The sequence below is a fragment of the Lemur catta genome, chromosome 25 (genome assembly GCF_020740605.2).
Source record: "Lemur catta isolate mLemCat1 chromosome 25, mLemCat1.pri, whole genome shotgun sequence".
NCBI lineage: Eukaryota > Metazoa > Chordata > Mammalia > Primates > Lemuridae > Lemur > Lemur catta.
Window position 1 is genome coordinate 2,233,735 of NC_059152.1, and position 15,758 is coordinate 2,249,492.

Here is a 15,758-nt window from a genome sequence, read left to right on the forward strand (position 1 = left end):
TATAACATATTAGCTTTGTTTTCACTTTCAGTATTTGAAAGAAAGAATTAAAAACAGCAGGTGTCTTCTTTGTGAAAAGAGTAAGTCCTAACTCTTTTCATATTTTCAATCTTTCATATACAAATATCTATCAACCTTTGGAAGCCAAAAGGCCTAAGAAATTTTATATTGCAATGATAATTAACAATATGTGATTGAGGAATGCAGAATGCTATCACACACACAAATGACAAGACTTTTCCTTAAAATAATATCAACTGCGAGAGGTAAACATTGTGAGTATCTTAATGGATTATGTTATAAACATTTTTATTTATGAAGATTGTATCTATCCCAAGCCAAAGTAGTTTTTATTTTCAAAAAAGGAAAAGAAATAAAACATTATTAGACTACGATTCAAACTAAAAAACTTATCTATAGTCTAATTTTCAAAACAAACTACTCATATTTTTAAGAGCTAGGCTATTCAGGAGAATTTTTCTATATGTCTACACTTACTTCAAATTGCTAAGTATTTAGCAAGTAAATATTAATTGTTGTTTCTAGTCTCTGAAAATAAATAAAATTTCTCTTAACCATACAGCTAGCCAAGACATTATAACTGTTGAGTTAACTGATAATGGCAGGAGATGCTGAGGCTACTCAGTAAAAGCCTCCGTACTCACCCAAGTTATTAATAGACAACCATTTAGCATTTCACAGAGCATAATGCTAGAATGTCTGAGTTCTGAAAAATAGCAGAATAAGAACCAAAACCTAAGAAAAGCCCCAAAAGGAAGGCCTCTAAGGCTTTTTTGGCTTTTATAACTTTTATTTTCAAGCTTTGTTGAAAACAGTAGTTCCTAATATCTATACTATGCTAAAAGAACAATATGTAAAAATATTCGGCCTTAGAAAAATTTTCAACTTTAATAACACAAAAGATACTGAGTTTTTAAAGAAATAGCCCAGATATTCAGAGTCATACTTACCACTTGGATAAGAAATTCTACTGGAAAACCACCTAACGTTTCAGTGTCAGAGCCGGAAATTTTACTTCTCCAAGGTGACTGTCCTAATAAAGGATCATTATCCTATGGAAATAAAAGGGAACCATTTAATCACTGACTGTTCAAAAGGAAACATCTTACTTTTTGATAAAGAGAAAATTCTATTATAATTAATATTATACTAAGATCCAATAAAAAGGAAGCTACTTCTGGAGTTGAAGCAACTATGTACTTTTTTTTAAATATTTTAAAACTCACAAATAATGTGCGTACCTCCTGAAGTTGCTGGAATAGATGTGTTTTCATAGGAACAGTTTCCATCCATAATAGTCAGTTAAGTTACTGAAGACATTTCTAAAATATTACTTACTGTAATCGGTGACTGGAGAGGAGGAGCATAATGTAACCGTGGTGGGGTCATGAAAAATCGAGAAGGCCGCTGTTTTTGTCCAAAGGCAGCAATTGGCATCGTCTCATGAGGTTCATTACTCTTTGGGAAAACAGAATATCCGCAAAACTTAAAGAAATTTACCAATCGTTTAAGCTTCATAAACATTATATTTCAGCTGGAGATATATATTCACTCATATGATTTATCGTAGAATAATTTATCTTACAAAGATCAAAAGCTAGAATTTAAATCAGAATATGAAAACAGTACTTGCTGCCAAAAGGTTGAAAAGAGAAGAATTAAGGGGGAAAAAAAGGCCACAGTCTCAAACAGTTCAGATAATCACAGATTAATACAAAGTGTTCTATGGTCATCTTTGGTTATCTGCATTTAGATAATCTGAATACATCCTACTGTAATTAAAGTCAATTCTTATTTAGCCATGGAAAAAATTTGTATGATCTTATAATGAAAATTAAGTTAATTAAACAGAAAAGCAATTTTCCTTTTTTAAAAGGGGAAGCTTAAATATTTCAGCCCTTAACATAAAAACTTAAGGGTGGCGTACTTTGCCTACATTGAGTCCAAATTTTCTTTCTCCTTTATTTCTCGTCTATGTAAGAGATGTTTGATCTAAAAACCATCACAATAAACAGAGTCATAGTTTTTAAAAGGCAAATATCAGAAAAGAAAAATTCTTCTATTGTAATTTTCATTATAATAAAGTATCAAGTAACATTTTATTTTTGCACTTAAATTTTAAATTATAGATAATCCTTCCAAATCAAGTTTATAACAAAGAAATGAAAAAAAGGAGGCTAAAAGTGAACAATTTAATTTCTATAACGCTTGGAGGAAAACCATTTTGTTATAAAAGTTCATTATTCATTTTTGAAAGACTTTATCAGATTACAGTTATATTAGTTCTTAAAGTTATTTTAACTTATTAGAAAGGGGTGTAATTTCCATAACATTGCTAAATCAAGCATGATCATGAAAGGATGGTCTAACAGTTTAATGGAATCTACCAGAAATTCAAAAGATCTGGATTCTAGTCCCAGCCTGACAGGAAACCGGCTCTAGAGCCTTGAATAAATTAATTTACTTATGTCTCAGTTTCATCATCCAAAAAGTGAAGATAATTAACACTCACTCTGCATACCACTGAGGATAAAACAAGAGAACAAATCTTAAAATATAAGATGTTACTTCATACTTTTAAAATAATTTTGCAAGAGAACTACATTTTACCCTAACAGCTGGAATAAAAATGTTGTGTAGCTTCTTCCCCCAGTTTCTGCAGTCCAGAGTGATCAGTTCTGTGACACTAAAGTGCTTTGTGGGTAAGGTACAACAGAGGGATCCTAGCTTCTGAAAAATGGAAGATGTAAGTATAGTTCTGCCCCAAAGGTCTAGCAGACAGGGCTGGGAACCCCCAAGGATCTCTTCCTCTGTGAGCTAAAGTCGTGATTCTATCATAAAATAAAATTTCTTAGAAAGCTCTATGTAACATATTTAGTAGGCATAAAACACACATATTATGAAATACTACTTACGAGAACTTCATAGTCAGGGATAGTGTGGGTTCCAAGCCCTGCCCGATCAAAAGTTACTCTATAAGTAGCATTAAGAGTATCCACAGCATCTATTTGTCCAGTGAACAGACCATCATGAACACCACGTAACCGTGCTGAAAAAAGAACAAAGGCATTATGGTGTTTGAGAGACAGAATTACCAAATATAAAACTACTCCAAGCATGTAATTTGAACCATAGAAAGTACAGTATTATCATCCGTTAGAGTTTAAAATAAGCACACACTTTATTTTAGGTTTAGAGAAACAACAAAAAGATTTTTTGAAACAAAAACCAAAACTATAAACGGTGATTCCATTATATAGATCCTATTGTATTAATATATTATATTTGTGTATATATATATACATATATTTTTTTTTTAACCGAGATTGCCATAGTCTTGGATGTATTTGTATTTTACAACAATGTTCAGGAATTATGGCAGCTCTAACATTTGATGTTATCAGTTATTTCAAATCCAGCCATTCTAGGGTGTGTGTAGTGGTATTTCACTATGCTTTTAATTTTCATTTCCCTGATGATTAAATGATGTTGAGTACCTTTTCATGTGCCAGTAAGGCCATTCATAAATCTTCCTTTGGGAATTTTCTTTTATTTATTTATTTTTTGAGACAGAGTCTTGCTCTGTCACCCAAGCTAGAGTACAGTGGCATCATCATAGCTCACTGCAATCTCAAGCTCCTGGGCACCGGTGATCGTCTTGCCTCAGCCTCCCCAGCAGCTCGGACTACAGACCTGCACCACCACACTCAGCTAATTTTTCTTCCTTTTTTTTTTGTGGAGAGACTGGGTCTCACCTTTGCTCAGGTGAACTCCCGACCTCAAGCGAGCCTCCTGCCTTGGCCTCCCAAAGTGCTAGGATTACAGGTGTGAGACATCATGTCTAGCCTTGGGAAGTTTCTATTGAAGTATTTAGTCCATTTTTTTTGAATTGGATTGTCTTTTTATTACTAATTTCTAAAGTTCTGTATTCTAGATATAAGTCCTTTTTAAATACATGTTTTGGAAATACTTTTCCCCAGCATGTGGCTTGTCTATTTTTCTAATGGTGACTTTTAATGAACAGAAGTCTTTGATTTAAATTAAATCTAAGTCATCTTTTGCATTTTTTTTTTTTTTTGAGACAGAGTCTCACTCCCTTACCCCAGGTAGACTGCAGTGGCATCGTCATAGCTCACTGCAACCTTAAACTCCTGGGCTCAAGGGATCCTCCTGCCTCAGCCTCCCGAGTAGCTGGGACTACAGGTACCCCCGCCACCATGCCTGGTTAATTTTTCTATTTTTTGTAGAGACAGTTTTGCTCTTGCCCAGGCTGGTCTCAAACTCCTGGTCTCAAGCAATCTTCCGGCCTTGGCCTCCCAGAGTGTAGGATTATAGGTGTGAGTCACCGCGCCTGGCCACTCCTCTCTTTTTAGTGACTCCAATTACACACATGTTATATGGCCTAATATTATCTCAAAGGGCGCTAAGGGTCTATTAATGTTTTTTTCCTTCCTGTTTTCATACTTGATTTCTATTGACACATTCTCAAGTTCTTTTTCTGTTTCCAACCCATTCAGAACATTTTTTCTTTTCAGATATTACACTTTTCAGTTCTAAATTCATTTCTTTATCTGAATAATTTCCATTTACCCACTTATATTCCCTATCTATTCATTATGATTGTATGTAAATTTACATTTAAATTCAGGGACCTATTTTATAACAGCTATTTTGAAGTCACTGTCTACTAATCTCACCATCTGAGTCATCTCAAAGTCTTTTCCTACTGATGGCTTTTTCTATGGACTCTGGAATCGGTTTTCAGGTTTCTTCACAAGCCTACCAATTTTTGATTATATGTTGGACAAGGTGTTGTCCTTTTTTCTGGTAGGCAAAAAAGTTACTGGCAGATCTTTTTGGTCCTGTCATGCTTGCTTTTATTTTTCATAGGGGTTGGTCCACTGTAGTTATGAACTTAGTTTAGAGCACCTTTACTCCTTAAGGAGGCCCTCTGACTTTCATATAATTTCCATGAGTCATAAAATCGCATTATTCTTTTGATTTTTTTCAACCATTCAAAAATGTAAAAACCATCCTTAGCTTACGGAGTATACATAAATAGGTGACAGGCTAAATTGGGCCCTGGGGCCATAGTTTGCTGACCCTTGCACTATGACCCTTAAATGTTGCTTTAAAAGAGCTCTACTGGTTGATTCCTACAAACTTTTCTCATATTTGATATACCCAGTCCAACCTACTCCCTATTGTAACAAAAGTACCTACTTAAGGACCCTCTCAAAAATTTTCATTCTTGTCAAATAATATCATCAGAATTTAAAATTCTGGAACAACTAACTTTTAAGGATTTCCTAATTGAGTCTGAGTATCACTCTATTCATACCAGCATTTCTCTGATTAGTAGTTACGCTACAGACTTCATCTGTACTTATTCATATGGGTTTCTATAAACTAACACATTTTTTTCTAGTATGGTATCTCCCCACCTCATCCCATCTCCACCCCGACCCCAGACTGATTTTGTGAAGACACGGAGCACATCATCTCTAACTTCTGCATGTAGTAGGTTTCCATGCGACACTGCTTATGACCAAGCCTAGTCGCTCTTTTCCATTTGCATTTCACACGCATGATACAGTCTCTTCCTTACTATCTACCTTTCCTCATAATTACCCAATTTTACAATATAATGGAAATGTGTCCCACTTTTATAACTAAGAAAGATGATATAAATTCTTCCCTGATTAATCCAATCATTTTCCAAACACTTCCAGTAAAATTATTAACCTAGCTATCACTTAACATCTTATTTCTCATATTAATTATAATTTTACTTCATCAAATTAACTTAAACTTGAGGTTTTGTACCTTCCCTCCAAGTTGTAACTAAAGTGAATCATTACACAGAATCACATCTATAAAATGGACAGAATTTACACTCTCATAAAATTTTGAGCAAATTAACTACTGAATAACTTAGTTTTATTCAGTTATTAGAAATGGACTATTTCTAGACCCTAAGACCACAAGAACAATGGTGTTTGTGAACTAATTAAACCAGGCTGGTTGGGAAAGTAAAACAAATTATGTGAATGCAAAAGATAATTTAAAGTTTAAGAAATTTAAACAATACATAGCTATATTTATTCAATGAATTCTAAATTTCATCTCTGTTGGCAGTTTGTTTTACTTTATACTGTAGTATATGTTACTTTCAACTGTAGTTACTTTACAGTGTAGATGTTACTTTCAACAAGTACACTTTTTTCCAATTACTTTAAAAAACAGGTTTCATGAATGAAGAATGAATAACCTCAATAGTAAATTGCTGCAAAACTATAGTTTAAGCTTTCTAAATTTAAAAGCCATTTCTCTAACAGAGATTATCTTGGTTAAAAATTACAAGTCAAAATAGTAATAAGCTTGTCTTCACTTACCCGTGACTTTGGTACCAATAACCAGGGGCAAAGGAATTTCATCTGGGAGATCTTTAAATTGTGAAACATCTGCAACTTTCCTTTGTTGTAAGAGCCTTATTTTCTGCCGTTTCTGTTTTAATGCTGATCTCTCTTCCTCAAAAAATGCAGAAGAACATCTAGAATAAATTATAAAAATCATATAAACTGATAACTACCCTATATAAACTTAAAATCTGACCATCTATCTCACTGCTCTTTTTCCTTGTCATTCTTTTCAGATATACTAGAGGTATACTGGAGTGCAGTGGCATCATCATAGCTCACTGCAGCCTCAAACTCCTGGGCTCAAGCATTCTTCCTGTGAGCAGCTGGGATTATAGGCACGTGCCAGTGTCCTTGGCTAATTTTACTGTTTTTTGTAGACACAGGGTCTCACTATGTTGCTGAGGCTGGTCTCGAACTCCTCGCCTCAAGCGATACTCTCGCCTCAGCCTCCCAAAGTGCTAGGATTACAGGCGTAAGCCACCATGCCTGGCCTGAAATTTGTAAATTTTACAGATATTACCAAATTGCCCTCCACAGAGACTATATAAAATTAATCTTTCACCAGCAATATGTGTAAGAGTGACTATTTCACCATATCATTGCTAACCCAACATGTTAAAGCTTTATGAACTGTCAATCTGATAGTTAAAAAACAATATTTCAGCATACTTTCATTTTGCATTTCCCATTATGAGTAAAACTGAACCTTTTGCATATTTAGAAGAGGCATTTCTTTTTCCTTTCCTATGAATTATCTGTCCATAATCCTTTTTTATTACGGGTTACTTGACTTTTATTGATTTATAGGCATTATTCCCATATTAGGGAATTAGCTCTCTGTGATGTGAGTTATAGATATTCTGTCATCATCTTTGAGCTTTGTGGGCTTTTGGTTTTTGGCGACGCAAAATGTTCTTACTTATTGCACGGTGGCTCATGCCTGTAATCCTAACACTGTGGGAGGCCGAGGTGGGAGGATCGCTTGAGCTCAGGAGTTCGAGACCAGCCTGAGCAAGAGCGAGACGCCATCTCTACTAAAAATAGAAGGAAATTAGCTGGACAACTAAAAATATATAGAAAAAAATTAGCCGGGCATGGTGGCACATGCCTGTAGTCTCAGCTACTCGGGAGGCTGAGGCAGGAGGATCACTTGAGCCCGGGAGTTTGAGGTTGCTGTGAGCTAGCTAGGCTGACAGCACTCTAGCCCAGGCAACAGAGTGAGACTCTGTCTCAACAACAACAACAACAAAAGGCAGGCCTTTTCCAATTCAAGATTAAGCAAAATTTCCTATGTTTTCCTCTAGAGTTTTATTCTTTCATTTTAAGAATATTTAAATCTTTGATCTTTTTCAAATTTTTCCTGGAATGAGGCATGAGAACAACTTTTTCCTCTAGATTGCTGCACAGTCGTCTCAATCTCCACTAAACAAATAGTCCATCCTCCCTCCCCATGTACTTGAGAGGCAACCATTGCAACTATTGTACTGAAGTCCCACAGATGACTGTGATTCTATCTGGAGTTTCTCTTCTTTTTCATTTATTTTTCCATTCATGCACCACCACACTGTTTAATTGTGGTCACTTTATCATCTATTTTAATATCTGATAAATGGAGTCTTTATTACTTTGCTTTTTCAGAATTTTCCTGCTTGATCTCTCCCTTCTTAAATGTGAATTTTAGAATTCATTTATCTAGTTTAAAAAAAGGCCTATTGATATTTTTATTGGGACTGATTTTAATGCACAAATTAACTCAGAATGTTGAGTCGTCTATTCCAAGGTCAGGTTTGTCATCCCATTTGTTCATATGTACCTTGCACATTTCCTGTTAGGTTCCTTCCTGTAGTTTATCTTTTTTCGTTGTTATTATTTCTTCTTTTTTATCTTCTAATTGGATATGGTTTCACCAACTGATTTTTACAATTAGGATATTTTTTAAAGTTTATTGTACCAATAATTTGTATTATACCTTGACTTCCTCAGGGGAAAAAAAACTACAAATTTTTTCTGAAAACAGACTTCAACTATTAATCAACCTTGATGAATTAAAAGACTATAAGATTAAGTAATGTTATCATAAGAGAACAAAGGATAAATTAACCAGAGAAATATTATAATGACACTCTTACAGTAAAATAATGACTAATATCCCATTCTGATGAACAATAATCAGAAATAGTATATAACTCAATTAGCTCAAACATGGAAAATCACAGCAAAAGCCCCCCAAATGCCCTAATGTAATTACCAAAGACCATAAATGATTAGTATGAAACACACTAACACACTATAAATGGGGAAAATATTAAAAATATCATCAGCAAGGTCATCTTTTAATACATGGGATAAAATATTAGCAGTTGAATGAAAAGTTCTTGCATTTCATCATCATCTAACGAGATCATTAAAACTAAATTCCATATCTCCTTTGCCCAAGTCACTTTATATTTCTAGACCTTCCTTGCATTCTCCCAGAATGTAAAATGAAGAAGTCTCGCACATGCTTTTATTAAGCAGATGGACATAACGTGAGAACTAATGATCTAATTCTTCTTCTTGCATATTTTCAATTTTCACTCAAAAGTAATATAAGGTTTTCCAATGTGTTACCAGGATAACAATGGAAAAGGAAAAGTCATTTCACATGAAGACTAATTCTTGAACTGTAACATAATGGATAGATTAATTGATTTCCTATTTTTATAAAAAGTAAAATAGGCCCTTCTGGGAAAGCTCTTAAGGTGATAAAGCGTTTCACAAAAATAATAACAAGGAACCCAGAACTTTATAGCTTCCTTAAATACTTGTAATACATCCTTAAATTTTTTTTTTTTTTTTTTTTTGAGACAGAGTCTCACTCTGTTGCCCAGGCTAGAGTGCCGTGGCATCAGCCTAGCTCACAGCAACCTCAAACTCCTGGGCTCAAGCTCAAGCAATCTTCCTGCCTCAGCCTCCTGAGTAGCTGGGATTACAGGCATGCGCCACCATGCCCAGCTAATTCTTTTTTTATATATATATTTTTAGTTGTCCATATAATTTCTTTCTATTTTTAGTAGAGACGGGGTCTCGCTCTTGCTCAGGCTAGTCTCGAACTCTCGACCTTGAGCGATCCTCCCACCTCAGCCTCCCAGAGTGCTAGGATTACAGGCATGAGCCACCGCACCCGGCCCCCTTAAATATTTTTTAGAACATAGAGGTATATACATAATTTAAAACAATAAAATTATATATCCAAAATTATATCCAAAGCCTGTGATTTAAACAAAAATAAAATTGTACATAAAATACATAAAATACATAAAATGCACCTACATTAAACTTGGTTAATAGGATATAGTTAACACATAATCAATTATTCTGAAAGGTTATATTTTGGAACTAGTCATTTTAAAGATTAAAAAAACCAATGTATTATAGTAATGATATTTCCAACTATTTATTGATTTTATTTTTTAATTAATTAATTATTTTTTTTTAAGAAACAGGGCCTCACTATACTGCCCAGGCTAGAGTGCAGTGGCTACTCACAGGCATGATTATAGTACACTACAGTCTTGAGCTCCTGGCCTCAAGCGATCCTCCTGCCTCAGCCTCCCGAGCAGATAGATGGGATTACAGGCACCCACCACTGTGCCTGGCTGACTTTAAACAAAAATATTATTTTTACCTCCGTGGTTTTCCCATAAGCCGCCTGATTTTTCCCCATTCTACTCTTGTTAACTTCCTTGTTTTCAAATTAGGGAAAGATTCTTTCAGACATACACAGAAGTCATTATCGCCTTCAAAAAGTGGTCTGTAAGACAGAAATGGTATTTTAATGCTTACATACAATGTGTTATTTTCTTCAAAGACATAAACTAATGTGTAAAAGTCACTCAGGAAATATTGTCTGTGCTTGTGATTCCAGGAGACACTGAATTTTGTTTCATCTTTTATACAAGTATATCCTGTGGGAGGCTATACTGGCCCTAACATTGTATCTGGTGAAGATAAACAATGTTAGCTACAAAGTATCTTGGTCCCCAAGGTAATGCCATCACCAGGGAGGCCTCTTTGGAATTAAACCAGTCTTAGAACACTGGAGGACTCTAGAGCAGCGGTCCCCAACCTTACTCACACCAGGGGCCAGTTTCATGGAAGACAATTTTTCCACAGACTAGGAGGTGGGAGTGGGAAGGGGGGATGGTTTCGAGATGCTTCAAGTGCGTTACATTTATTGTACTCTCTGCTAATGACAATCTGTATTTGCAGCCACTCCCCAGTGCTGGCATCACCGCCTCAGCTCCACCTCAGACCATCAGGCATTAGATTCTCAAAAGGAGACACAACCTAGATCCCTCCCATGTGCAGTTCACAGTAGGGTTCCTGCTCCTATGAGAATCTAATGCGGCTGCTGATCTGGCAGGAGGCGGATCTCAGGCAGTGGTGCGAACCATGGGGAGAGGCTGCAAATACAGATGAAGCTTGCTCGTCTGCTGCTCCCCTCCTGCTGTACGGCCAGTTCCTAACAGGACACAGACCGGTACTGGTCTGTGGCCTGGGGTGTTGGGGACCACAGCTCTAGAGGGTTAGATCAGTTTTGGGGGCTCCCAGAAGAACTCAGATCACACCAGCACACCCTGAAAGTTCTCTTAAGCCTATGGAAAACCAGTGGACAAAAATAAAACAATTCTATTCATAAGTTTGGGAAACCAGGAACCAGTCTTAGCAATGATACGTAAGTGCCTTGGGCTCAAATATAAACATCCATGAGGTTCACAAGCTTCAGAGTAGGCCACTGGTTTGGAAAACAGAGAAGGGAGGTAAAGATAAATAGCAAAGCAGGCACCAGCGACTGTCATACGAGGATGGATTAGAAACCAGAATTTGTCCTCAGTAAATTCTATTGTTCAATAATTAGATTTTTGCCACATCTCTTACTATGTTCTTTCTACTTAAACATTTGTGTGTGTTTAATCACTATCCCCAAAATAGGAAGACTATTTTCCTAAAAATCTTATTAAGCCATTTTTACCATTAGTAATGGTTTCTCTGCTATTATACTAACACTTCACATCTCGAGATTTATAGAACAAATCTCATTCATTGCATATAACGGTGCTTTGTTTAAGGTATCTTTACTCCATCATCTTTGTAAATTATAATATGGAGATTATTCTTTCATTAATTTTTTCACAAAAATGTATAACTTCTTCCCCCAAAAGTGGAAGGAGGGAAGAAAACTATGAGAAGTAGAAATGGATCAAACTGGGATGAGGAATAAAAAAATGAATTCAGGGAAAAATAAGATCAAAATAGACATATTAAAAACATTGTAGCTTATGACATTTGAAAAACTTAAAATTTTGGTTTCAGTAATATCCATGATATGGGCCATGATACATACTTATCTATATTTGAATAGAACCACTCATATATGCACCATTTATGTGCTTTGGGAAGCTTGAGAAGATTGCGTAATCGAAAACCAATCTTCTGTGACGCTTTCTTATCTGGTGTTGACATTGTTGCTGTAAATTTCTATAAAATAAAAAAAAAAACAGAGATTAATTACAGTCCCATTAAGTAAAAATGAACATTTATAACACTGAATAAATTTGTAAAAAGGTAAATTATGTTTACATACTCAAAAGATTCAACAACATTCAACATGGAATTTTTGTTATAGAATAAAAAACATTCTAATTATTTCTTACAAAGTTAAAGTTAAAACAATTTGATACTAGTACATCGAAATATACTAGACATAGAGACAGAAAGCCTAGAAGTAATCCCAAATGAATACAGGAATCTAGCTTGTGATGAAGGCAGCACTTTAAATCAATGTATAAAAGATGGATTACCCAATAAATGTTATGAGGACAACTTAGTAGCTCACTGGAAAAAAAATTAGGTTGCAGTCTTACCTCATTCCTTACTCCAAAATAAATTCCAAATGTACTGAAGAGTTAAACAACAGAACAATGACATAAATACGAGAGAATTCTAAAACTATAAATTTTCAACTAGGAAAGGTCTTCCTGAGCATGACAAACTCAAGAAGTCATAAAAAAGGAAAGAAAGCTATATCTGACCCTTAAAAAATTTTAAAACCTGGCCAGGCGCAGTGGCTTACACCTGTAATCTTAGCACTCTGGGAGGCCAAGGTGGGAGGATCGCTTGAGCTCAGGAGTATGAGACCAGACTGAGCAAGAGCAAGATCCCATCTCTACAAGAAATAGAAAAATTAGCTGGGCATGGTGGCAAATAGAAAAAATAGCTGGCCACAGTTTCAGCTACTGGGGAGGATGAGGCAGGAGGATCGCTTGAGCCCGTAAGTTAGAGGTTGCAATGAATTATAATGACGCCACTGCACTCTACTCAGGGCAACCGAGCAAGACCCTCAAAAAAAAAAAAAATTGTTAAATCCTGCATGTTGAAAAATATAGAAACAAAGTCAAAAGATAAACTACAAACTCTGAAAAAGAAATTACAACTATGTAAATAGCCAAAGGGTTAATGTTCTTAATATATAAAAAAATTATTCTAAACTAGTAAAAAAATGACCAATAATCCAATAGAAAAATGGGGAAAAGATATAAACAGTTAACAGAAAAGGAAAGAAATAGTTTTTAAACATGTGGAAAGTATATCAACCTCACTCATAGATGAAATGCCAACTGTAACAAGTGAGAGGGCCGGGCACAGTGGCTCATGCCTGTAATTCTACCCCTTTGGGAGGCCGAGGTGGGAGGATCACTTGAGCCCCAGAAATTGGAGAACAACCTGGGCAACATAGCAAGACCTCATCTCTATAAAAAAAATTATTTTAACAATACCCTATAAAATCTTTTTTTAAAAAATTACCCAGGCATGGTGGCACACACCTGTAGTCCTAGCTACTTGGGAGGCTAAGCCAGGAGGATCATTTGAGCCCAGGAGTTTGAGGCTGCAGTGAGCTGATTGTGCCACTGCATGCCAGCCTGGGTGACAGAGCGAGACCCCATTTCTTCAAAAAACCCAAGTGAGAGGCTGTATCAGATTAGCAAAAATCTGGATGTTTAATGATGTGAAGTTGACAAGCATTTGAAAAATAGAGGCTCCGATATATTGCTGGGAGAAAATATAAACCAGTACAATTTCTTTTAAGAGTATTTAGTACCACTTTAAAAACCTTAAATGTGCATATCCTATAATCCAACAATTCCACATTTTACGTATCTGTCCTAAAAAACCACTTGTAAATTTATACCAAAAATGCTCAGGATGTTCACTGCAGCATTGTTTGTAAGAGTAAAAACTTAAAAACTATTTAACTGCCCCGAAATAGGAGGATTTATAAATAATGATATAAGATTGAAGACCTCACAACATGAAAAAGAAGTGAAATACTGAACCCTGTTTGCCTATCTATCTATCTCAATCAATCAACATAGCCAGCTCTTCAAAAAGATTTTAGAGTGAAAAAACTAAATTACAGAATGATGCATGGCATAATACTACAAAAATGATATTATAAATGTAATTTTAAAAATATATACATTTAGGCTGGGCACAGTGGCTCATGCCTGTAATCCCAGCATGTTGGGAGGCTGAGGCGAGAGGATGGCTTAAGGCCAGAAACTCAAGACCAGCCTGGGCAACATAGTGAGTCTCTGTATCTACAAAAATATTAAAAAATTAAGTGGCCATGGTGTTATGCACTTGTAGTTCCAGCTACCAGGGAGGCTGAGGTAGGAGGATCACTTGAGCCTCGGAGTTAGAGGCTGTAGCAATCTATGATCATGCCACTGCACTCCAGCGTGGGTGACAGAGCAAGACCCTGTGTCTAACAATAACAACAAAATATATGTATATTTAGAAAAAGAAAAAAACTACATATATTAAAAAATATATTTTCTATGAATACATAAAGTTTTAAAAGTGTATCTAAAAGTTCTTAAGAGGATAATCAAACTACAGTGATTACAACTGGATGAGGGAAATAGATTAGGATGGTGAGTTAAGGTCAAAATTAACTTTTTAATTTTTTATTATAAACTTTTTATTTTAGAAAAATTATAGATTTACAGAACAGTTGCAAAGACACTACAGAGTTCCACATGCCCGCCACCTAGCTTTCCCTAATGTCAGCATCTTACATAACTATGGTATATTTGTCAAAACTGATACAATGCTATCAACTAAACTACAGACTTTATTTGGATTTCGCCAGTTTTTTCACTAATGTCCTTTTTCTGTTCCAGAATCCAATTCAGGATACTATATTGTATTTAGAAAATTAATCTTCTAATGTAAAAAAAGAAAAATTGTGTAAGCGAGGAGATGTTTGGTATAAATAACCAAATTACTATAAGATACTCTTGCCATAAAAAGTGCTATGTTTCTTCCTATAGAGCTAATGACCCAGACTTTAAAATAGGGTATTGGTGGCTCAATGAATATAAAACTATATTAAAGACCACTCTGTTGGGAAAATATATTTAAATTGTTCATGAAAATATAAATTATTACAATTTTTATGAATAGATTGACAGTATCTTCCAAATTTTAGATAGAAATACTCTCGTTGCAGCAATTATACTTCTAAGGACTTATTCAACAAATGGAAAATGGGGAGTGACTACTACTGGGTACAAGGTTTCTCACTGGGGTGATAAAAATGTTCTAAAATTGATTGTGGTGATGGTTGCGTAATTATTAAAAACCATTAAATTTATTTACTTTAAATTGATGAATTATATATGTGAATTATATATCAATAAAGCTTTTTTTTTTTTAAAGTAAGATTCTGGATACAGGCTGCCTGTATTATTAGCCTTCACTTCCTAGCTTTTTGATCTTGAGCAAGATACTTAACTTCTCTGTGTCTGTCTTCTCATCTGCAAAATGGAGAATAATAAATATTAACCTATCTCATAGGGGTCACTGAAGATTAAAATCAAAGTACTACATATGAAGTGCTTGTGAGTACATACTAAGTACTCAATAAAAGTTAGTTTTCATAATTTTTCAGCTCTAGGGGGTGTTCTTTAAATATACATGGACAAAATGCAACAGATTTAGAGGCTATAACTGGAAAGGTAAGGGAACAAGCCACGTTATGTAAACAAACACTGAAAGAACGAGGGATGTCAAGACTAGTAAAGGGAAAACTCAGATATAAAAACTTTTCACATATTTGAAGAAGTCTCATATCATGTTTGTCCTATGTTATCTTTGCTCTGTATTGCTCAGAACTGCTCCACATTACTAGAAAGGACTTTGTAAAATAGCCCTGAAGGCACGATGTGCCTAGGAAGAGAGGCAGTGGGTAGAGGTGGGACAGGACGGTTT

The 15,758-nt window shown here is 35.2% G+C and overlaps 1 protein-coding gene across 1 annotated transcript in view; it reads right to left on the bottom strand.

Moving 5' to 3' along the window:
• The window catches only part of LIN9 (lin-9 DREAM MuvB core complex component), a 38,160-nt gene that overhangs the window by 11,304 nt on the left and 11,098 nt on the right, over positions 1-15,758 (bottom strand). The window contains exons 5-10 of the mRNA XM_045537150.1: positions 11,830-11,963; positions 10,111-10,236; positions 6,417-6,574; positions 2,937-3,070; positions 1,360-1,479; positions 972-1,073 (exon numbers count right to left, since the gene is read on the bottom strand). Of these exons, the coding sequence (XP_045393106.1) occupies positions 972-1,073; positions 1,360-1,479; positions 2,937-3,070; positions 6,417-6,574; positions 10,111-10,236; positions 11,830-11,963 (774 nt within the window). The remainder of the gene's footprint in view (positions 1-971; positions 1,074-1,359; positions 1,480-2,936; positions 3,071-6,416; positions 6,575-10,110; positions 10,237-11,829; positions 11,964-15,758) is intronic.